Source organism: Dermacentor variabilis, chromosome 2 (genome assembly GCF_050947875.1).
Source record: "Dermacentor variabilis isolate Ectoservices chromosome 2, ASM5094787v1, whole genome shotgun sequence".
NCBI classification, from domain to species: domain Eukaryota; kingdom Metazoa; phylum Arthropoda; class Arachnida; order Ixodida; family Ixodidae; genus Dermacentor; species Dermacentor variabilis.
Window position 1 is genome coordinate 136,134,276 of NC_134569.1, and position 24,839 is coordinate 136,159,114.

Below are 24,839 nucleotides of genomic sequence, written 5' to 3' on the forward strand. Positions count from 1 at the left end.
GACGTCCGCGCGCCCTTCGTAAAGTAAGTAGGGGGTTTCTAAATAATACAGTGTACCCGAGGTATTTATTCCCAAGCTTTTTGGGCGCTTCATCGTTGTACACTATGTCGAGGCAGTTTTTTTTTTTTCGTTTAGCAATAATGCGCACTTGTTTTGACATAAGAAAAACGGAGTTATACTTAAAGACTAAAATTTGCGCTTTTTAAGGTTGTGTGTTTAGCCGTGGAATAATATACAGCGTCTATTAAACTGCTAGATTACTCAAGAAACAAACCACACTTGCACGTGATGACACTTTAGCCAACAGAAATGGTGTTTGAGCTTTGAAATTTCTGTGAGAAATGCTGCTCATTCGATCAAAATTTACGTTCTCCTTACTGAGTTTTTTTTTCATTAATTCTTGTTTGCGACGAATCGTTTTCGCGGCGTATGATGTTTAATTTGTGTAGGGGAAGCTTTTTGTCTTTTGTTGAATTTTCAGGGTCATTTTTCGGACGACCAGTTTGAGCTATGATTGCATCGCAAGAGCTCATTGCGGACCACATTACTGCGGTATAATGGCGTGTTCCTCGTTTAACTACTTAAATATAATTTCAGCATCCGCAAACTCAGCGCTAAGGTCTTCAAAATAACACTTGCATACTGAGAAAATAATGGGACGGTACAAGTAAGTGTAGAAATTTAAGGCACTGTTTGTGTATAAATGACGCTCTAGCCCTTACACGTGAGCCCCATTCGTAACCAAAATAGGAAGTCCCTTTTATTCTGAAGGTAAGAGAAATAAATAAGCAAATAAATAAGTAAATAAATAAATAAATAAATAAATAAATAAATAAATAAATAGTGTAACCCCTCAGTGCAAGCGCACGTGAACGCCACCGAATTCTCCAAGGTTATCAACCAGAGCGCACAGTCAGTATCAACGTAATAAATTTGAATGTTTATTGCACGGCTCTATAGGCGAAGCCATCATGTCCGAATGAGCGATGCGTCTTCAGTCACCGCCTCCGTTCGCCTGACTTGCGTCTTAATAGTTATTTTTGCGACGCAACATATATGCATGGTAGGAACTTGGGTGCAAGCCAGGGGGTGGACTGTGACGCGCCCGAGTGGCGCGATGACTGAAGGTCAGCCAGCGTGGCGGGAAATTAGGGACGTAGGAATAGAAAAAAAAGAGAAAAGGAAAGTACTAGTCGGATACCAAATTAATTATCCAAATATTCGACCTCTTTCTGTGGGAGAAAGACTGCAGCTTTCTCACACACGGTGGTTCACTCACGGCTATAGCTCAAAACGGGGGTTCGAAGGCATACATGTATACGTAGAAGTCGATTCAGAGTCTCAAATTCAGACCACTTTAGCACAGGAGTACGATGGTACGATGGTATAGCGTTTGGAACATCCCGCCAATGTCGACGACCCGGCCGAGGTTCCATGAGCGCTCTTGGCTCTATTACGACAAGGGAAACGAGGTAATATTCATGTGTAAGCGGCCTGGGCAGAACACGGTGCTCACCGCTGTAACACTGCTAGCGGTCGCTTAATCTTTCGGTCTGTATAGTATATCGGTCTCGCGGCTTTCCATGCTGTCGATAGGCGAGCCCATGTATCAAGAATTTGTTGTTTTTTTTTTTTCATCTTCGAGGCTCACGGTCAGGTGAGCACGAGGGAAGTGCTGCTGAATGCAAGGTGCTTACAGTAACTTCTTCGCTGCCACAGGCGCTGAAATCGATACCGTCCAGTATGCGCACGTATATATGTTTGCGTTCGTAAAACGTGTGTTGTAATGGTATGCAGGGTCGTGTACGCAGCCTTTGGGCGAGAAGTACAATGGACGCGCTACTTTTTAGGTGCCAATCATCATCAAGGGGTGTCTACTGGAGAAGGAGAGCATGTAAGAAATCGATCGCTTGTGAACTATGCGTCCTTCAAAGTGGCCGCGACAGCAGATAAAGTGAAAGAATTCAACGTGCTAGCGTTGCTTGTATAAGTGTTCGTCAAACATCTACCCGAGACCACCGGCGGCGACTTGCAATAAAGCACCTCTGTGGTCAGAAAACTTGCAGTGGCAATGCCCGCCCCTTAATATATATCTCACGGCGATGCCGTAACATCGGCGGGCGCTTTGGTATACCCACCGTGCTGATCCTACACTTAAAAGTCCATGGTGACGGCGGCGCAGCGCCCGGTCCCTCTGTTGGTAACTCGCATTATTCTACTCATATGCGTCCATATGCGCTGCGGCAGAGAAAGGATGGTGGTCAAGGCAGGCATGACGCAGCTATCGCAGCATTCTTGAGCGGGCTCGAACGCAGCCCGTCGATCCGATCGAGCACCCCGTCTTCCTCAGAGGCGCCACGCAGTCGGTCTCCCACGCACCGGTGGTACACCGCCGGGCTCCGGAGTGACGGCAGGAGGGCCCGCCACTGTTCCAAGCCGTGTTCTGGCGATGATGTTTGCTCACATCTTTGTTTATACCCAACGACCCGTAAGCGCTATAGACGCATCCACGCGCGGAGTTATGTAGGCAACGGACCCTGCCGTTGGTTGTAGAGTGATTCGGTCCGTACCGCGCTGTACCCTGTACGGTGCCGGAGCAGCCAATCCAGAGCATGCCAGCCGAAGAAGAGGGCGATGAAGAGGCGTCCGTGCCCTCGGAGGTGGCGGCGCCGTGAGAGCACGGGCGCGCGTTCGTGCGCGCGCGACGGCACGAGACCTGCCGTTCGCGACCAGTGCGCCCCGAAAAACGACGAACTGCCGCCTCCGCCGTCATGCCCATCCTCTACACGGACGGCAGCAACAGCGCAGACGCCGGAGCCGCCACATCATCCGCCGCATCGACGTCGCAGCAGCGCGACGACCGCTCGGACAAGAAGCGCCGCAAGAAGAGCGCCATCGGCCGCTTCGGCCGGGCGGTGGTCAAGTCCTTCAAGAGCAGCGACAAGAACTGCTCGCGCCACAAGGATGTCGAGATCGCCAACGAGAAACTCCGGCAGATCAACCGCGGTGAGTGCGCCCCTTTCGCTTCTGACCGTTCGCGGCGGGATCCACGCGACGTGAGCGCTCGCCCGCGGTCCGCGTCCAATACCTATGACGCGACAGGCACAAGTATAACGCATTTCCGGCACATCTTTGGCGTTGGCGCGCGCGTTCGCTTCGCGCCGCTTGATAACCGCGCCGTCATCGTGATTGCTGTGAGTTCCGTGTGGTAATCGCTTTAGTGGAGTATCGCGTGGAGCATTTTATGATAAAGAAACGCGCCAGCGTTTTATGTTGTTGTATGTACAGCTTCCTTGGGAACAGCGTTATACAGCGCCAAGTATTTGACATCATGCTTTTGGCTGCTCGGAACAGGCGCTGAATCGACGCAGCTTCACGTTGTTGCGTTTGGAGGCGATCCCACCGCTCGCAACCAGTTTCTTGCGTACTCCAGGGTAATGTACCGTACTGCTGCCGAGAAGTAGCGACGCCTGCCTATCGAAGCTCGACCGACATTACTTAATGGGTAGCGTGGCGTTGCCGGCGGGCTGCAGGCATCCGGTAGACCATGGCGACCGAGCAAGGGCGAGACGATTTGCTAGTGCGAAACTTGCACGGTTTATTCAAAGGTAGTTGAAAGAAAATAAGAAAAGCATGAAGTATCTCAAAGTACATTTCGGAGCCCCTTTAAATAGGCTCTCTACAAGTGTGGGCGGGATCTTGCTTCCATCGATGTCACGTGACAGGCACAGAGAGAGGGCCCCTCCTCCTGCATTACCGAGCACGGGTAGGAGAAGTCAACCCTCGTTTCGACGAATGCTGGTAGAAGGCCCTTTGTGCGCAAGCTGACTGACGTTGACCCTCGCAGGAGAAGTCAGCCCTCTTTTCGACGAATCCTGGTAGAAGGCTCTTTGTGCGCAAGCTGACTGACGTTGGCCCTCGCAGGAGAAGTCAGCCCTCTTTTCGACGAATCCTGGGAGAAGGCCTTTTGTGCGTAAGCTGACTGAGGTTAGCCCTCGCCGGAGAAGTCAGCCCTCCTTTCGACGAATCCTATGACAAGGCCTTTTGTGCGCAAGCTGACTGACGTTGGCCCCCGCAGGAGAAGTCAGCCTCATTTCGACGAAACCTGGTAGAAGGTCGGGTGAACGACCTGTCGCCCGTGGTGTCTGACGCCAACCCTAACAGCATCTCCGGAGGGGGTGGAAGATACCGACGTGTAGGGGCCAGCAGCCGCTGTACAAGGGATCGGCGTTTCGGTATCAGAATTCCCCGTAGAGGTCACGAACCCTTCGTTCGTAGCAGGTAGATTCCTGGGAGTGGTCATCCGTCCTCGTGGCGCTCTTGTGACTTTTCTCCCTGGTCCGGTCCGGTGAAATTGGTCTTGCAAGCAGGTCTCGCAACTTTTCGTCTCCTGCGTGGGCAAGCAATCACCCCAGAACAGTGCCGGACCCACAACCACAAAGCAGCGAGCACAAGGCCACCCTCCCCCGAGACACACCCGGCTTTTTTTTAAAGAAAGATAACCCGCTACACCTTTCCCATTTCCTACGCGCGTCCTCCCCTCCTCAACACTAAACACAGCCATTTCTTGAAAGCGTTAGGACGTGGTTATTAAAATCAGCTAACAATCGGCTTCACTTCGGAAAAACATATGAATTCGAAAAACGTATGAACGAAAGAAAAAATGCCATGGAAACCCGGATGAGCATGAGGCTTTCGATACTCTAGGGGCAACGACTTAAACCGTCGGCATTGCCGTTAAGCTTACCCTTCTTGTAGCGAATATCGAAGGTGTACTGTTGAAGAGCCCAGCTCCAGCGCAAAAGACGACCGTTTTTCGTAGACATGGACTGCAGCTATGTGAGGGGACAGTGATCAGTCTCTATGGTGAATCTTGAGCCAGCGATATAGGAAGCTAGCTTCTGCACCGCCCAAACTACACGAACAGCATGTTTCCAACCTATCGCAGTGGCGTACTTATCGCACGTACTGGTGCCACTGCACAGTCTGGCCATCTTCACAAGTATGTAACCACAAGCGCGCTAGCCCTGTGGTCACTATTCAGAACGCGTACTTGCGTTGTAGGCAAACTTTTCATTACGCCTACTCACGTTTCTTCCTTTAGTCCCTACAGGACACGTAGCTTAAACGAGCAACTAAACTTGCGTAACTTACGCACTCCGCAGAACCCTTAAAAAATGCGTGTGCTAATAACTCGTTCTACGCACGCTCACTAAAGAAGTCAGAATACGGCTGCCCTCAACACACACGAGCAACCCAGTCATAATTCTGCTTCCTTCCGTCCACACAGGACACGCGCTAATGGAACTAAGAACGCTTCTCGGTGCAAATCATGCACTCACTGAAAACTTACGCGCTTAACTTTAGAAATAAAAAAAACGCATAAAAAAAGGTTAACTAGAACACACACGCGTTACCATAGGCCTCTCATCGATAACCTTGACACTCAGGTTACTCACAAACAAAAAAAGAAAGCCTATATACTCATTAATGAACACCTTGCGAGACTAAACTTTTACCTAAAAGGCATCTTTCCAATCTCGGAGCTTTTCAAACGAAAACACAAACAAAGCTCATACCTTACATATTGAAAGAAATCCTTAGTCTCAAATCGAGAAAATTATCCGATGCTCAAAAAATAAAACAAAACACTTCATTTCTACGGAAGCTCCCTTGGTCTCCCGTTTCAAATGCTTACGTCTGACTCATACTTTGAGCCGTACCCGAGGTGGTCGCGGTCCGAAAGCTACCCTGGCTACCGAGGAACAACAAAAGGGCTGACTCACTGTCAGCTCCCCCAAGACGTTAGAGTCCCCTGCCAATTTGCGTCCTGGCGCCCCGCTTTCATCATGACCTCGACTGACCGCGTCGCTACTCCCCACCTGGTTTCGTCTTGCCACCTTGCGCATCTTCGTACTGCACGCTGAGCTTCGAACAGAACTACGTAACGACAAGTTTAACAGCCCCGTGCCCTTTGTCCGCGTCCGTGCAGAACATGCTTCGCGGTCCCCCTTTGACCGGTGGCTCGAATGTTTTGGATGCGTCAACATCGTCAGTGACGACCGCACCTTTTTCCTCGCGCCCTGCCCTTTTGGGTCTCTCGCCGTCTTTGGCGGCGCTACATTAGTCACCGCATTCCGATCTTTAGGGCGCTTCTTTCTGCGGCGCTTTCTCTTTGAATTCTCCTTCATGTCGCCTTCTGGCGCCTTGTGCTGGCCGTTATACATCTCATCGGCCCGGATCGGTCTCTTGCCCGCACAGTCTGAGTGATTATCATTTCAATCGACTCTATCTTTGCCTCGACTGGCGGACAGCTCACCCGACTCTGGCACAATGCAGCAGGTTTTACTCGAGTTATGCAACTCGCACTCTTGCGAACTGCCCTCTACTGCATTGCCCAGCTCACGCTGTGCATCGACACACAGCCCGTCGGTCTCGAGCGCTGCCTCACGTGCACAGTCCGACTGATTCCTAATTAAATCATCCATCTCTAGGCTACCTAGACTGGCGGAGAGCCGCACCGATGCCTGAACAATGCAGTTGTCCTCTCGTGAACTACGGAGCTCACCATCCCGAGAACTACTCTCAACTGCATCGTCCAGCTGGCACCTCACTTCGGCACGCAGATCTGACTCGACATGGGTGCTCGCGTCTGTCAAGTCCGCAGTATTCTGTACCTCGCTAACGACCTCGCTACCATGAGATGCGACGCACACGCGCGGTAACTGTGCCAATTTGTTCGCAGCTGGCCTAGCTGTCTCTACAGTCCTCTGTTGGCACAGCACCTCGTCGCTCTCACTCTGGCCTTTAAAGGCCTCTGTTGCCACTAAGGCATCGTTAGCAGCTAGCCCTTTCCGTTCGCGTATGAATGGGCCGCTAATCTCACAGGCAATACTTTTCTCGTCGGCTTTTGGCGAAAGTCTGCTAGATACATTCTCATTCTCTTGCTCTGTACTGCCTACAGAATTTTCAGACAGGCGTTGTCTTTGTTCATTTAACTGCTGAAAACATTGTATCTGTTTTTTCAATGCCGCTACCGCTTTCTCGTGCTTTTGCTTACGTTCTTCTCTTTCCTCTTTCTCTAGGCACTTACGCTCTTCTTTTTCCTCAAGGCGCTTACGCTCTTCTTTTTCCTCTAGGCGCTTACGCTCTTCTTTTTCCTCAAGGCGCTTACGCTCTTCTTTTTCCTCTTTCTCTAGGCGCTTACGCTCTTCCTCTCTCTCTTTAATGCTCTCTAGGCATTCCGTCAGTTCCTCGTCGTCTGCCCCGGTCGCTTCGATCGCCTCAATGATCTCCGGCTTTCTCTTTGATTCGGCAATTTGGAGGCCCAACTCTTTGGCCAAGCTCAACAATTCCGGCTTCTTTAGTGCCTTCAAGTTCATGGCTGCCCTTAGTGCTGCTAAACCTTCACTCTATACAACCTTGACGTACTCAAACTTCCGTCAACGGTTTAAAGAAAAATTACTGCAATGTACTTTCCAAAAAATACGTAAAAGCCAAGTGATATCCCAGTGAAGAAAAGCCGTGCACTCACCATATGCAGTCATGATCCAGACACCTTCCTTCCGAACGTTGTTGCCAGGACGAAGAGGCTACGATCTCGTAGTTGTCGTCCAAGTTGGGGACTCCAGGATTCCGTATCCCAATCGCTGCCAGACAGTTTGTTGCGTTTGGAGGCGATCCCACCGCTCGCAACCAGTTTCTTGCGTACTCCAGGGTAGCGTACCGTACTGCTGCCGAGAAGTAGCGACGCCTGCCTATCGAAGCTCGACCGACATTACTTAATGGGTAGCGTGGCGTTGTCGGCGGGCTGCAGGCATCCGGTAGACCATGGCGACCGAGCAAGGGCGAGACGATTTGCTAGCGCGAAACTTGCACGGTTTATTCAAAGGTAGTTGAAAGAAAATAAGAAAAGCATGAAGTATCTCAAAGTACTTTTCGGAGCCCCTTTAAATAGGCTCTCTACAAGTGTGGGCGGGATCTTGCTTCCGTCGATGTGACGTGACAGGCACAGAGAGAGGGCCGCTCCTCCTGCATTACCGAACACGGGGAGGAGAAGTCAATCCTCTTTTCGACGAATCCTGGGAGAAGGCCCTTTGTGCGCAAGCTGACTGACGTTGGCCCTCGCAGGAGAAGTCAGCCTCATTTCGACGAAGCCTGGTAGAAGGTCGGGTGAACGACCTGTCGCCCGTGGTGTCCGACGCCAACCCTAAGAACGTGCGACGGTTTCGCGTTTTCCCAGACGCACAAGGGAAAAGCCGCAAAATGCGTAAACTTCTACATCCAGCGGTGTGTGCTATCTTATTTAACTGTTGCTAATGAGGCGTTTGTTTTCTCTTCCCCAGCCTAAAGCAGATGTATACACGGGACTATTTTCAGAACCGCTCCCACTTGTGCGCGCTTTGCCTCCGTAGCTCTCCCAATCCATTGCCACAGAAAGTTGTCCGTGAGTATAGGCCTTTATTGAATTAGCTGCTAAAATATAGATAAACGCAGACAGAATCACCTTGGTAAATGGCTAGGCACATATGGACGAGACGAACTGCGTTTTGTCCTGATGTGCTTAGCCGTTTCACCATGGTAGTGTATGGCTTTTCGCACCTCAAAACAGTGCCGTCTGCAACTTCAGCTTTACCGTGTTCCGAGCACAAATATAAAGCTTTTCAATAAAAATAGCGACATTTCTAGGCAGAGGATGCGCTTCACATTTGCGTATATATACATACGTGTAAGATATATACCTGCGGTATGTTTATGGCACCTTTACTGACGAAAGCGTTCACGCCTTTAGTGCCATTTAGTTCATAGTTAAGTACTCGACGTGACTTTGTGTGGTTGCCAAAGAGTGTTTTATAGCATCCGTATTCTTCTCTCACTGACGAACCTCGCCGTAAGCGCTTCGCGTTTTACGGGCTCCTTTTTAACACTCATCTGATGTATAAAAGCGTTAGCCGATACGATAAATGAAGCATCCAACACATATTGTGATGTTTCGTATATTCACACTTTTCCTATATTCGCGCGGGAGTATCGCTAGTTCAGGAACGTGGGTTCGGGATTAGCTAGCCGCGTGACCACGTCATCCGTCGCCTCGCGTTATCTCGCTCAGTCTCGAGGGACACTGAGCGCTTTAAAAAAAAAAAAGTACTATTGCCGACGTTATCGAAGAAATCAGGATTTGCCTCCCGCAACACCCAGCACTGTACAAACCATACAGTTTCATACAATTACTAGAGGGAGCTGTGGTGCTACTGTCGGGGGACGGGGAGGGGGGAGGAAGGGGCTTCAAGCAGGGCAGCTCAGCCAGCATGAGAAAGATGGGTAATACTTGGATTTGTCTAAACTTCATCCTTGTGGCTTTTGAATGGCTTCGTGACATTGCAGAGTTGTCATTCTTAAGAAAATACTGCGTAATAAACTAAAAAAAGATTAAAATTTTCCGACGGCAGTATTCAAACACAGGACCTCTAAAGCACAGAAGCCCGTTATTGAAACCCTTACGCCACGGACGCATGGTAAGCGGAACCACTGCAATTAGCTAGCAGCGATTATGCGTGCTTGCAGAGTCTTATTACTCTCTGCATTACAAAAAATTCTAAAGTGCTTTGAAATTTAGGCCAATTAAGGCCCAGATAAAGCGTAATAAATTAAACCACAAGGAACGTCAGAAGAACCAAGCACGAATACCAGAAAAATCCATGTACTATACCCATAATTCCGATGCTGGCTGAATGATCGCAGCGGCAAAGTTCCCTCTAGAAATTGTGGGACACTCTATGGTAAAAATTCTCGGTAGTTCCCTGATGGCTCGTGAAGCAGACTTCCGGGCCAAGGAAAAAAAAAAAAAAGGGAACAATGGGCGCTGCCAGCATGTCGCTGCGGAATGATACGGCTTTGGGCGACATGCCGCCTCAGAGAGGAAAGTGTCCCCACTGCCATGCTGCGTACTGTCGTGGTGCACACACGTTGGTCTGTGTGGGTGTATTCGCGATCGCTCTAGCTAGAGTTGGAGTGCATGTTTGCGCGTGTCATGAGGTACCTCAGCTCTACCCAGTCAAAAAAAAAAAAGAAGTCAATGCGTCCAACTGGTCACACTAGTTGTTGGCAATTACATCCAAATGGAATGAACTGGAAGCCAGTTGGAGTGTTGCACTTCAATGGGAGAGCCCAATTAGACTTGACAGTTTCGAATCATGACAATTTTCCATTTGGTCTTATAATTGGAATTCGTTTGTTGTTTCGATTGGTTGTGCACATTATAATTGGGGACCAGTTAGAACGACACCTTTACTATTTAAATGATTGGTAGTTCCACTGGTCGCACAAGTCGAATTGGGGTCAACCCTCTGGAGCATTGCTCTTCCAATTGGAATCGTTTGACGACGTTGTGGGCACAGTTTGTATGAAGCATTCCGATTAGACATCTTCTGATACCGCTCGCGCCGGTTGCGCCACCGCGGGTGGAAGGGAAAGGTTAAAAAAAATTAAGATTATGGGACACTTTACTTATGGGACACTTATGAGACCCTTCACTTCAACAACTCAATGAGGTGTCAGGAAAGACTTGAGTGGAAGTTTCGCGACGCACACTTACGAGTTCTAGCTCTAGCGCCATAGGATTAGGTGAGGACGTATATGAGCAACGAGACAAGCCGCGTCTGCTTTGCTGCGCTACAGGCCCTGCTTGTTACTGTACAGCCGACCAGCTCCGGAAGACAACAAGGAGTACCAACGCCTACACGAAACGATCCGCACCAACACTGGGCGAGCAGAACCACCACGATCTCGCAGGCAGACTGGGAGATGGGATGAAAACCAGTTCAGGTAAGCTAAACTCTCCCTGTACTTGTTGTTCTTACACCTCGAAGCAGGAAATGAGAGGCAATGCATTATTGTGCAACTTCCACGAAAGTTTAAAATTAGTTAGTGTCCATTGTTCTTCCAGTGTGAGTTAATCTTAGTGCGGTCGCGTTTTTTTATCGCTCGTTAATTTTGCTGCATAAGTTTAGAAGCGCTTGCGGTTGCGTATTGCAACATTGTTCACGTCACTTGATATTCTTTAATCGCCTCTCGCAATTTGGCGTTGGACTGGCGGTTTCATCTGCCGTGAGGTCGCAGCTTGTACCATGCGCCATGGCGTACATTTAGTCAGGTCTCAATGGTATAGTTTCTTATTCGCGTAGGAGCAAAGAAACAGACGTCACGCGTTCCAAAATAGAGTAAATGTCTTGTTTTTATCGCAAGATGTCAAATTTTGTTTTATCAACATTTAAAGTGAACCACATTGCCAAAGGCATAAGAATCATCGAAATTTTGTTTGCACCAGAGGCAGAGCTAACTTACTGCACGGAATAGCGAGGGTTGCGAGCTGTGGTGGTTACCGAACTGTGCAGACAAACCGTGTTTCGCGAGCCCCAGAAAACAGCAACTCGGTATTGAAGCTGCTCCCGGAGCATTTTCCCTTCGTTGTGGTACTCTTTTGGGTGCAGTCAGGCCCTCTGGTGGAGCTAACTCATTCAAGACAAATTGGTTCTGAGTGTGTTGCATTACGCTGTTTCCTGCACTTTTTGTTTATTTGTACTTCGAGACTTCCCAATATGAAGTCTTGGGTGGCACGGCTAAAGGCAATCAAATTGCCTGCCAAAGACCATTGCAACAAAAGTAGCAGAATATCAAGATGTAACACGACTTTCTTGCACAAATTGTAAATCGGATATAATCAGAACAGTCGCATCTCTTAAACTCAACACAACGCATTAAAAGTTTCTATATACATGGTGATAATATTGCACAATCCAACACAACTCGACATCCGCAAACCACACATGAGGGTAAATCACCGGCTGTCAAATTTAAGAAAATAAATAAAAAATCTGAACAATGAAATGGTGCAACTTTTAGTGCGCACTTAAAATGTTTATTTCTCTTTAATTGAGGTATGAGAATGATCTGGGATGTTTTGTCAAGTAGGGTTACGATTACCTTAAAGGCAATATATCTAAAAAAAGAACGCAATGCCCAGCTAATATTCTGAGTACGTGCCGTTCACGCTATGTATCCATGCTAAACGAAAGGAGCTGCATCAGTCACATGGCTCCAAAGCGAAAACTTGCCATATCACCGCGTATCCTCCACCGGACTCTGACTGCTCTTTTCGTGGTACAAACAACAAGTGGCCATACACAGTTATTTACCTGTCAAGACACTCCGAAGCAAGCTGTGTTGAAATGTGAAGCATTCGTCTCTTATAGCCTCTATACGTGTCTATGAGACATTAGGCATAATCAACCAATCATACACGGTAGACAGAGCGTTACTTTCCTGCCACGCCACTCCTGCCTCATAGGAAAATGTTTCTGAAGCTTTAGAATAGTTGAAGGCTATAGAAAGGGCGAAGAGAGAGGAGATTGGTTGACAGAAAAGAGGAAGGCCTGCTGACCACACCATCCAAATATACACGGCACGAATAAGCATAATGAGGAACTAAAAGCCAGGCTTAGCTTACAGCAAAGGATGTGCACTGCGTGAGCAAACGTCAGTACAATGACTATTCGCAATGGGCGAACAGAAAGAAGTCGCATTTTCGCTCGAAAGGCGAAGCACCGATTGCGATAGCAAATGAGTTGACAGCTATACGAAGTAAGGATATTAGTGTTACCGGCCGTATAAACTTGGAAACATTCGCTTGCTAACTGAATTACCAAGCATGGTGTCAGCGCGCACAAGCAAACGTGACACATCACACTCGATGAGCGCGGACACTCTTTATTAAAGCGCTGTCGTCAGCAAGCGCGGCAGCAGCAGCGAGCGAGGGGACCTTCGTTTCAAGCGAAGTGACTACCGCTTCAACGCAAGAGCGGCTAGAACACAGCGCGCACAAATGTATGAGCCGTCTGCAGATCCCTTTCAAGATACGGCGCACGCGACCGTGCAAAGTACGCACTTGTTTGCGGAGTCGAAGCCCCCCTCCCCGCCCTCATCCTCCCAGGCTGCCTCCCCGCTTTCCTCCACACATGGCGCGCGAGTTTGAGCCGCGATCGTCAGTTCCCCTTGCGCCCGGTCGCAAAATGCGCAGTTGCTGCGGCAGCACGACCACGCCTCCCCTCCCTCCTTCCCATTCCCCCACGGCCTTTCGCGCGACGGCAGACTGCGCGTTTGCTCTCCGCTTTCTCCTTCGCGCGCGCTAGATTGAGCAGCGATCATCGGCTTCCCTCGCGCGCTTTCACTCGCACATGCAGCACACGACGCGCGGCGACGGTGTTATCGCCCTTGGACTTTACAAGGAACATCACGGCGACGGCAAAAATGCGCCTGGAGTGTCCGTATTATTGCTATCGCAATAATAGATAAGTGCGCCAAGACTGCTCTTGCGAGATAGCTCTAACCACACGTGCCTCTAACCACTCGCTCATTCATGGCCAGCAGAAACGAGCGCTCCGTGCTGTTGAAAGCTCACTTTGAACTAAAAGTTCCAATCAGGCATATAAAAGGATGATAGCCAACCGTAAAAAATCTCTTATAATAGAGACAGAATATGAATTTTAATAAAGTACATAGTTGTGCACAATGCCCACAACTTTCGGCATACCTATTATCAAGCTGTCAGATTGGGGACGAAATATGGTACACAAAAGCTAGAGAGACGTTACACGCTCTGCCAGTAATTCCTGAACTCATACGGTAAAACTACACTTCGCATTTATTTACGAGAAGTGCGCGGACATTCTACCTAAGAACCTGAGTTTCTAAAAGAGAGTTTGTCTACGTTTATTTGATATTTTTTTCATATGTCCATGTCTTACTTTCGTGTCTTGTTTGTATGTTCCAATATATAGTTGACCTATTTTTGCCCTGCATTGGTTTAGCGGGCTGTAGCGCAGTCAGCCATATTTTGAAATCGCAGCAGGCAACATATCAACGCGAAGTGTCCATCTACGTTTTTTTTTTTACACGGGAAGGGCAGAGGGTGTATGGAACGTGTAATCTTTCTTGGTTTGTAGCCAATAAACCAGAATAACATTATTAAGTTCCCGGAGAAAAAAAAAAGCTCCAGCCGGAATCGCTGGTGACTTTGAACCTGTTGGGTGATAGGCGAAAGCACTTTTTGAGCTCTCCAAAAGTGTCCGTTTATCCACTGCAACGCGTCCTATAAAAGTGTTTACACGTATACAAGCTACCAGAGTGGCTACCATGACTGCATTCTCGTACTTGCTTGCTTTTTCTTTTTTGGCAGAAACCTCCAAGGACGTTATGAGGTACCACGACGTGTCACCAGTTCCTACAAGACACCCGCACGGCATCAGCATGGTGGCCGGTGTCAGAACGAGAGCCTATTCGGACTCCAAGTGAGCAGTTTATTTCGTTAAATGAACGTACAAACACTTTAAACCATAGAACAAAACACTGACGAGCTTCGGAAGGCTCCAAATATTTTTCTCTAACATTTTCTCTCACTAAGAGGTTTCGGTACCCTGTGGACGGATGTGTCATGACGTCACGAAAATTTGGCTCCTATTTCTGCTGTCGCGACCGATGAGCGAAGCCAGAAGAAATGCTCGCAGTACTTTTGTTCATTTTATCTTGACGGGCAACGTAGTTATACCTAGCCTTATTGTTGAACGACGCCCTGCCGTGGTTGCTCAGTGGCTGTGGTGTTGGGCTGCTGAGCACTAGGTCGCGGGATCGAATCCCTACCACGGCGGCCGCATTTCGATGGGGGCGAAATGCGAAAACACCCGTGTATTTAGATTTAAGTGCACGTTGAAGAATCCCAGGTGGTCAAAATTTCCGGAGTCCTCCACTACGGCGTGCCTCATAATCAGAAAGTGGTTTTGGCACGTAAAACCCCATAATTTAATTTTTTTAAACGACGTCAGTAAATTTAGCTCTCTGTCACGACGTCACGAAAATGTCAATGACGTCGAGCCAGACATTTTCGGATCAAAACTTCAGTGCTCAAACTGTTTCCCAACCTTCATATTCCTTAAATGCCATCCTTTTATGTGCGACGGTTGTCAGTATACAGTTTCTACAACTTCAAAAATATGATTGCGCCAGTTTGCTTTATGATTATGGTGTCAGCACTTGTCTATGGTTCGAGTGTGCAGTCTCGAGAGCGTTTCACTCGCCGGTGATCGCTCCGTAACTTGGAAGTTTATCTGCTGAGCACGAGGTTCTGGGTTGTCCGAGGTCCGAGGTGGAACTTGCATTCCGACGGGAGTGGAACGCAAAAATGTTCGCACTGAGCTTCGGGTGCTCGTTGAGGGTACACTATACGCAGGGATATTCAGTTGAGCTGTGCTAGTAGATTGCGCTTCTGCAAGAACAAAACAGCCACCATGTGACAAGTGGGTTGGTGAGTCGGGGGAAAAATATATGCAGGTGGGGGACGCCGCTTCGAAGTTTCCGTAAGATTTTCACGTCTACTCGGGCTCTACCGGGTGTTTTAATTTCAGATTAACGTAATTTTTAAAAATCGCTTGTGATATTTAGCACAAGTATGCTTATTGAGCTGTAATACCAGAAGAGGTATGTATTGCGTACGCAGGAAATCAATTAACATAATTGTATAATTAAGAAAATGTCGTAAATTCACATTTACACTAATTACCATTAGCGCCCATATGACAATGCACGGATTGAAGCCAGTGATTTCACAAGGCACATCCACTTGGAACTGATTTTGAAACCGGCACCAGTTTTGAGATAAGCGAACTCAAACTTCGAAAAGCATTGGTGTGCCACTTCTTTAACAAAACACCCTTTTTATTCATTACCTTCCAAAAGTTACTGGGACATCAGTGCATTTCGTATTTCGTAGGGTCCCCACATTTGTTTTTATTAAAGAAACCAGTAAAGTCTAAAACAGTGTTTTTAAGCTGTTCCAGTACGAGACCGCTTGTATTAGTACTAAACCTACCATGACCATGACACCCCATCTTTATAAGCCTTCTGAAAATGCACTCTTTTTTAATATAACGCGCATACATTTACATTTGAATTTATTTAAAAGACATTAATTACAGAAAAGACAACTACCAGAAATGCTTGTTATTGTATTTTTCACAAGGATTGAATTAATCGTGTATTTTATTGAGAAAGATGTATTGGCTTTCTTGATACAACGAATCATATGCTGGTCTGTGTGGCTAAAGGCACATCGCATATGTGCTTCAGGCTACAACCTGTTTCTGGCCTTTAATTTGATTACCAGGAGAGTCGAGAAACCAGTTTCACAGTGTTAAATGGATAAGAAAGGAATAAAAACTTTCAGGGCAATTTTCCTGGTCTTGCGAAAGCGGAAAGCATTTTGGCCTAGAATTTAAAGTTGTTGAACTGTAGTTGTTCCTGGAACTCCTCTTTGGCTGCAGTGTTGTTAAGTTCCAAGAATTCCTCTTGTATGTCGTCAGGAAGATCATCCACAGTGCATTAGGAAGGAATGCAGGGAATTTTCAGTTGTACATTCTCATCTACATCAATATCATGAAAATAGCTTGAACTCTTATTGTAAGCTTGAGAGATGTTTCTTGATATTTTGTTGTAGCTCCTTTGCAAGTGGTTTCTCACCGAAGACTTCATTCAGACGCTGGAATGGAGCAACATTTCCCCTTTCAGCTTTTCTTTCCAAAAGAGCTAGCTGGTCCAGGAAAGCGTTGATGGCATCTGTGTTCCTTTTAAAGTGGGCCTGTGGGCCTTGCAGTTAGCGGTTCAATTCATTCAAAGCTTCAGGCACGTCTACCGAATAGGCAAGATAACTCTTAAACTAATCTCAAATGTCATTTAACAACAACTCTGTCTTGTTCTCTTGAGTTTCCATAAATACCTGCAATTCATCGAATAGCTCAAGATAAACACGCAAGAACATTGACCTTTAACAACCAGCGATCAGATGTGTACAAGAGGAGACCCGGGTGGGCAGAATTCATGTACTACCAAAAATCTTTTAGGGTATCGCGTGCCGAAACCACGATATGGTTATAACGCACGCCGTAGTGAGAGACAACGGAATAATTTTGACCATCTCAGGTTCTTTGACGCGCAGCCAATGCACGGTAGATGAACGTTTCTGCATTTCGGCCCCATCGAAATGCGGTCGCCGTCGCCAGGATGATCCCACGCCCTCGGGCTTAGCGGCGCAACGCCGAAGCCACCATGCCACCACGGCGGGTAATTAATCTCCTGGCACAAATGAAGAAACAGCCAGGTATAATGACGGTCCCTTATTTGATGTGGTTGACGATGCGGATCGCAGTTTCTAAGGGGATTTCGCGAGCAGCAGGAAGCGTCTTCGGCGCAAAAGCCTCACGGTCGATCAGGTGGTGTGTTGTATTTACAGCCCGGTTCTTCTTCTTCACCAGAGTCACAAATGCAGACTTGGAGCCCAGCATGTTGGGAGCTGCATACATGAAAACAGCAACCAACTTCCCCACGAGAGCTTTTCCTCCTGAAGAAGTTGGGCAGTATGTTAATGCCGTTTTAGTCTTCGTAGCTAATTTCAGTGGCTTGCAGAAGAACTTCTCCTTCACCTTATTTTCTGAGACAAACCGAGCATAAACCAAAAGTTGTGGAAGCTGTGTGACGTCTGTTATCTCATCAAATTGGATGGCAAAGAACCGTGAGATTGTTAGATTTTCTCCGTCACGTGAAGTCTGATATCCTAGGACATGTCACTGACGCTCTGCTTAACTCTGCTGTCCGATCTGACACATCTTGTTGACACGTTTCTTATCGACAAGACGAGCAGAAGGGAGATTTTGCACGAGGCCTCGACGATATTGCTGTGATAAAGAACTGCTGTTCCATGATCCAATCTCGACCGTTGGGCTCGTGTTTTTTTATATTGAAGTAGGCGAAATCGTTGCTGGCCGGTTACAGATGAGGCTTGATGAGGTACTCCTTCAGCTTGAAGGGCTTCACGCTTTCGTTAGCAAGTGTATTCTTGCAGGTGACACACTGTAGTAACTGCACGCCATTGTCCACGATATACGAGAAGCCAAAGCTGAGAAAACTCGTTGTATGTGGGGTGCCCGGATGTTCAGGGAGAAGACATTCAGACAGCTTAGTGCACAATCAGGGTTCTTTCGACTAAGGTGGCGACTTGTCGCCTTGCTGGAAAGACTAGAAGTGAGCATCACGTGAAAATATTGAAGCATAGTCGTAAAATTTTAAGGCAGACCTCGTGGAAACGGCAACAAAACACGCGGCACTAGCGTGATTCCTGTGCAGCCGTGTTGATTTCTTCGCTTCTTCCGTATGCTGCGCTATCAAGAAGTTATAATCTGATGGTTTCGACGTTCCGGGGTGATTTTTTGTAGCAATCGTGACTCCGCTTCATTGGCCAGGTGGACTTTGCGCGCCGTCCCTGCCTGGGCTTCTTAAACTCAAGCTCGAGAGCACGGCAGCTGCGGGTGCTCCGCCGCGAATGTCTGTTGCAATCGAGAACTGCAAGTGTGCTTCACGCTATGAGATGTGCCTTCCAGGTACCGGAGCGAGAACTAGAAGCCTAAAATGCAGATAGGAAAAAGAAAAGCAAGCGGCTACTCCTGCGGCCAGGTTGCTTTCCTCCATGGTCATCGCCTTGCTTCAGCCCTTGAGGCCCGGACTTTATATGCGATAGCGTTTCTTTGGGTACTTCCCAGGATAATCTTCCGTCGTCTCGCACGTATAAACGGAGCGCGAAGGGGCAAAAGTATGACGTGAAAGGTTGGCAAGAGGCATTGACGCCATTCATGATAGTGATAGTTAAACCCTTTATGACCCCCAGAAAGAGTCTCGTTACGCATTTGGAGGTCATCACCCGCAATTTGAAAAACACTTGAGCCCGACAAAATTGGCGCCTCGTGTCAGCATCGTTTCTTTTTTTTTTTGCTTTCGGCCTAAGTCACACTATATTCAGCGGGATAGTTTTTAAACCAAGCTTTATACATCTTCTATCCACGCAAGAGCAACCTGAAAAAAATATGTCACTGGTCAGATGTGACACATAGTGTTCTCGACCTCTACACATTTTGTTATAAATTGAGGAGGTTAAATTTGAGTGCCAAAACCACAGATAGCCTCCGTTGGCTTCCTATTAATTTGGATTTGACGCTCGCTAACGTGCGTCCATGTAACTTGAGGTATCTGATATCTCTACTGAAATATCAACGCGCCGTGCAACGTTGTCATTGGGCCTTTGAGCAGATTGCGGAATTGAATGATAGCCATGAAATGAGCGGTGACCCCCCGCGGCAGCTTAATGGCTTTGAAGTTGCACTGCTAAGTACGAGGTCGCGGGATCAAATCCCGGCCGCGGCGGCCGAATTCCGATGGGGGTGAAATACAAAAACATCTGTGTAACATGCATTTGGCGCACGTTAAACAACCCAAGCTGGTAAGAATTAATCCGGAATCCCCCACTACGGCGTGCCTCATAATAATATCGTGCTTTTGGCACGTAAAGCCCCAGAAGTTAATTTTCTTTAAGTGAGCGGTGATCTAAAGTCTTGAAGCTAGCGGAAGCATCACGTTTAAATGGCCACCCATTATGGCCTCTGATGTTGCGTGCACCAAAGTGTTCACGTACTGTATAGTCTGCTGCTGAAGGGAACACCCAGTCAGTGTACTGTCATCATTTGCCTCTCAAGTATGACACCCTCATAGACGATTTTCTACGCATAAGTTTCCTAACGCGTCATGTCAGCCAAGTTTTCTCGATACATGGTTGAAGGGATATTGAGAAGCACTAAGTTAGTTTAGACGAACCACACATTTTTTTAAAGCTCTGTTGTCGTCAGTTTCGCGATAATAGGTTGATTATTAGTTGAAAAAAATGAAGGACAAATTCGCGCCGAAACCCCAACGTTGCGTCAGTGTGCGTCATAGATTTAAAAGTATTTTTTTCGTGTTTAGACCGGCGTTGGCTCAGTAAAGGTTTCATGAACTTGTCATAATTAGTCTTTGGCTCCTTTACAACACAATGTAGTAAATATTTTCCCATAAAAAATTACCTAGGTTCTACCAGACGCCGTCAGAATCCACGACGTCAGAATCCATGACGTCACAGTGGCGAACTGGTGCGGGAGCTTCAAGGTGACGTCGCCAACAGTATTTTGTGTTTTTCGTTTTTTCTAGCTAACCAAGCCTCTACTCGCGGTAAAAGTGGCGTTTTTTGGTATTGTAGAAGCGTAATTTAGTGATACAGAAATTTTTTTTTCTCTTTAGTGTCCCTTTAGGGAACTTACGCGGCTGGCTTTATAACTAAAGGCAAGTGTTCAGTTTAATTTGAATAGGCTACTATATGTCATTCCGCTCTCTGCCCCAAAGAAGCGCCGATCACAGAAACATGGGGAAGACTTGTCGGGGATTGCTTCATGGACGGAATATCTTCAAGCGTGGCTTTGCGAACTGTTCACGGGTGGGCTTATCTCACCGCATAGCCTTGCATTGTAGTTCTCAAAGTTGTAATCTTTTCGCCGAAATCAGTGTTGGACATATGGGTCCTTGTAAGCCAAGTGTGATAACATAGGCCGCCATCGACAGAGGCATGATATGCGTATTTGAACCCGCTTGTATTTGTCAATAGGCCTATAAGCTGCTTAAACAGCTTCCACTTGCTTTCGTTATTCACGCTCGAATCGCCCGTTATCGCGTATTCAAGAGTGTTCGCGCGGCGACATATACTTTTGGTGATATAAACACAGGGACAATCGCGGTGATCTTTCTCTCGCTAAAAATGAAGACCGCCTCACAGAGCATGGTGCCAGTCGACGTAAGGATAGTCAGAACATGACAAATAATACTCATTTCAAGCCAATAACAACACAAAAAAGAAAGGGGCTTCTTGCAGCGAAACTGTTTTAAATGTGTCACAAACACCAGTTGACCTCCGGTGACATTGTTTAACATTGCTACGACACAATCAACAGATGCTGAACAGACCGGTCGCCGCGAAGACGACGACGCGGTGCCTCTGGGTTCTTGACAAATATGAATGCGAATGTGTTTAATATAGTGCTTTGGATTTGCGTTGTTTGTTAGCCACGTGTTCTTGTATGGAGATCGAAATTTAAAAAGATTCCTGTCTCTCTTGGAAACGCCCGGTGACGACAGCGATAGGTCCACGTTTTCGCGTTGGCGGCAGCAGTCGAAGGGCCGGCCTCAGTTTTGCGAGCGCACTCGTGCAGCCGAGCGATGTGACCGCCTGGTCTCCTCTTGTGCGCGACATGCTGGCTTCGCTGCAGGAGCCTGCAGGAGGACACGGGCAGCCTGAGCATGCACATGCAGCACAGCGAGACAACCACGCGCGTCAACGTGGCCGTACTTCGGCAAGAGGTGGAAGAGTCGTTCGCGGTCATCGAGGCCGAGAGCCCCGTCCCGTCGTCGTCAATGTCCACGGCGAACCTCAGCGTTTCTGGTGAGTGGACAGCGCGCGCAAAAGCGCGCAGAAGAAAGCACTCGTCACCATCTGACGCTCAATCTTAACGGTTTGTCGCGGTAGCTCGCTTGCACATTCACTGGGTGGCGGAACCAAAGAATTGCTAATTAACTTGTGAACTTACGCGCGAGTTGATGATCTAGTTGGTTCGACATGCTAAGGCAACATTCACGAGCGCTCGTGGCGTTTTTTACCTTCTTTCGTGCTTTGACCTTCTTGCACTGCTGCCTTAGTATTGGCCAGCTCACCTTTTAGGTTTTGAGGAATCAATCAATCAATCAATCAATCAATCAATCAATCAATCAATCAATCAATCAATCAATCAATCAATCAATCAATCAATCAATCAATCAATCAATCAATGCCGATAGCTTGTAATACGATCATGAACGTACTAAAATTGAATCGACCAGATACAGAAGAAAAATAAAACATGATCAGGTTAGGGACATCAGGTGTAAGCGTTGAAGAAATAAATCTGGTACTCGAGCTTTTACTCGTTGTTAAACCACCTGAAGCTGTCCAGGTCGGTTTTATGAGGCGGGAATTCATGCAGCGCGAATAACGGAGGTTTGAGTTTATAACTGAGCAGCAGAAGCAGCGCGAGTGCAAGCGTGTATTGAAACGGGGTGCTACTTCATAGTGGTGTCGCAGTGATGCGTAAAGAGCGCTGCAGTTATTCGCGTGCACGTAATTTTCGCAAATCGTTAGCTGTGTCACGCCGAGGCTTAGTGCCTGGAAAGGGAATGATATATGCTAGCAGTGAGACGCGTGCCACGGGTATCGCTGATCGACGTCCAGATAAAATACTTCAGATGCCACATCGGTGGCGCTTCCAGCGATACAAGCCACGGGAAGTGATAAAAAGGACGCGGCAGCGCAAAAACTGCACCGATTCCGCGTTAGCCGGCTTGTCCTCGGCGTTATCGTTACAGACGAGCAAAGCAAACTTGTAGCAACCAGTATGCCGCCGATGGCCTGCCACAACACGCGCTACTGATAGCTTCTCACAAGCGGCATAGCTGCTTCTACTGGAGTGAAACAACGAGCATTCATCTACTGTGCTTCGCATCCATAGCACCGACGTGACCGCAATTTTTTCATGAAACCCGGCCGCGCTCATGGCCACCTCTACTGTCTCCCGAGCAGCAGAAGACCTGGCATCGCTGAACACTCAGCAGCTACCACCACCGGCCGGGCCCGCCGTGCTGGAGTGCGGCCAGATGCAGGAGATCAAGCTCCACAAAGCGGCGGGCGGGGACGACTGCAGTCATCAGCGGTCAGTCAGCAAGAACACCACGTTGTCTGACCTCAGGTATCGCCTTCCGTCACGACGTCTCCGTATACATGGAGACACAACTTGCGTTTGGACATTTCGACTAGTGGCAACAGGGAAACAACAACGTGAACATCGCGCAGCATGTAAACGTAACACAGCGCTAACGCAAAACAATAACATAAGTCACTTTGGCGCGGAAAGTACTGCAAAAGAATTCTGCTTTAAGAGGCTCACTGGCGAGAATAGGTGTTTAAGAGGTGTCTGGCGAGAAGTTCGACGTGCTGCACCGTATCGCTGCTGTTAGTTTTCTTGCAGCTGAAGGCCTGCCACTCAGTAGTAAGCAGCACATCTCATCCGTTGGCGTGATGTGATGACTGGCCTGATGTGAAGCAAATATTCATGCTATAGATCCGAAAGGTATATAAACTTGGAGGCCTTGAGATGAAACTATAGCTCGAAGCCAACGCCGATTTTCCTCTACAGAACAGTCACAGAAAACGAAGGAGATGTTATGTGTGCGATACAGCGCCCAACCAACGCAGTGGCGAAGAAACTAAATATACATCAGAAGCTCTAGCTTTCACATTACTTTAGTGCGCGTAATGGCGGACTAAGCCATGTTGAAGTGTATGTACTGACGTCAGGTTGTGTCAGCTCACCCATACCTACATCCAAATTATGAGGCACTGGCACTTGACAACACCTTGAGACATCACAGCTGAAGAAGTGCCTCTTTCTTATTGTGACTCGTTGAAGAGCCACAAATGCAGCTTTATCGCACAGCACATGTCCCTTACATGGCTGCAATTACGAACTAATTGCGACGAAAATTGTATGCAGCTTGACAAAGACTTGTACTTCAGAATCACTTGCCTGAAGGTGTGATAGCTGTTACTTATTCTTTGCATATTGATTCAAACACACAAGTGCTCTTCAGAGGCGCACGTGCCCTTGTTTCGAAGGTGGAACTTCTCATGAATTCGTAAATTAACTGCAGTGTTTGTAACCCACTGCACTTCTCAGAATGCGCAGCCGTGCCAGAAACGCAAGTGCCCTCAATTGAGAGGCGGAAGTGTCCTTGATTCTTAGATGAAATGTGGCGTTTGCAGGCCACTGCCTTGCGATGGCCCTGCACAGAGTGTGTAGCTGTGCCAGAGATGCAAGTGCCCTTGATTCAGTGGCGCGAGTGTTTGTCGATTCTTATATTAACGGAAAACGCAGCCTTCGTAAGACACTCAGCTCTACACAATGCGCGAGCAGATATGTACAGCGCGCGGGAAAACGAGCGCGCGCGAAAAGCGCGCTCATGTTCTTGCCCCTCGCCGCTAGAAGCAACCTGGGCTGTGCCTAAATTCACGGACGCATTGATGCAACCACGAAAGGAACTTTCGCTGTTCGAGAAAATTCGCTGGAGTGTCTTGCAAGAGGTAATCATTGCCAACAGCGCGAAAAGCCGCCACCTGTTCACGCACATCTTTTCTACTCGCGCGCTTCTCTTTGTCTCGGCAGGACGGCAAGCGTGGCGGCGGCCGCCAGTGCGGAGTTCTGCGCCCAGGTGGCCCGGCAGTTGAAGGACGTCTCGGTGCAGACCGACATGACGCTGATGCCCGAGGTGCCGCCCGAGCAGCAGCACAAGAACTCGCGCCTCTGGGAGGCGCTGCGGAACTTCTTCAGCGCGCTCCGAGACTTCTTCCTCTGTGCCGCGCTCGCCCACAAGGAAGCCGCCGCATCCGACTGACGCCGCCTCCCTCCTCATCACCTCTGTGTTGACGTTTGCGTGCCCACACACCGAGAAAAAAAAAAAAAGGATACACGTCACCCCTCCGCCTGTTGTGCGTGCCAGTTTCCCCGTGGTTCTCTCCAGACTCTCTTGACTGCTCCCCCACGGTTAGGTCAAGAGCACGGCCAGCCGTGCGTCTTGTTGAAAGCTGTCACCCCTCCCCCCCTCCACCCCAAAAAAAAGAAGAAAAAAGTGTCGAAGTTGAACAAGACGAGAGTTAAGGAAAAAAAAAAGTTGCAACATCGGGACGATCAACGCGAAATTCGCCCCACCGTTCCTTGTCCTTCACCCCGAGCTCCCCCCGCGTCGCATGCGCTCTGTTGCAGTTCATGTACATGTAAAATAAACTTGAGTGAACGTCTGGA

General features: G+C 48.1%; 1 protein-coding gene across 3 annotated transcripts; it reads left to right on the forward strand.

Annotated features, from left to right (window-relative positions):
- Positions 1-2,544: 2,544 nt before the first annotated feature.
- On the forward strand, positions 2,545-24,839 carry LOC142572744 (uncharacterized). 3 transcript variants are annotated; one of them, XM_075682063.1, is made up of 6 exons: positions 2,545-3,006; positions 10,678-10,824; positions 14,234-14,345; positions 21,222-21,394; positions 22,565-22,694; positions 24,204-24,839. In XM_075682063.1, the coding sequence occupies exons 1-6, from the start codon at positions 2,772-2,774 to the stop codon at positions 24,430-24,432; spliced, it is 1,026 nt and encodes a 341-aa protein (XP_075538178.1). In that variant the 5' UTR covers positions 2,545-2,771; the 3' UTR covers positions 24,433-24,839. The 3 variants fall into 3 exon arrangements, with proteins under 3 accessions (XP_075538178.1, XP_075538177.1, XP_075538176.1); XM_075682062.1 differs by having other exon boundaries at positions 2,546-3,006; positions 10,699-10,824; positions 22,565-22,730; XM_075682061.1 differs by having other exon boundaries at positions 2,550-3,006; positions 22,565-22,730.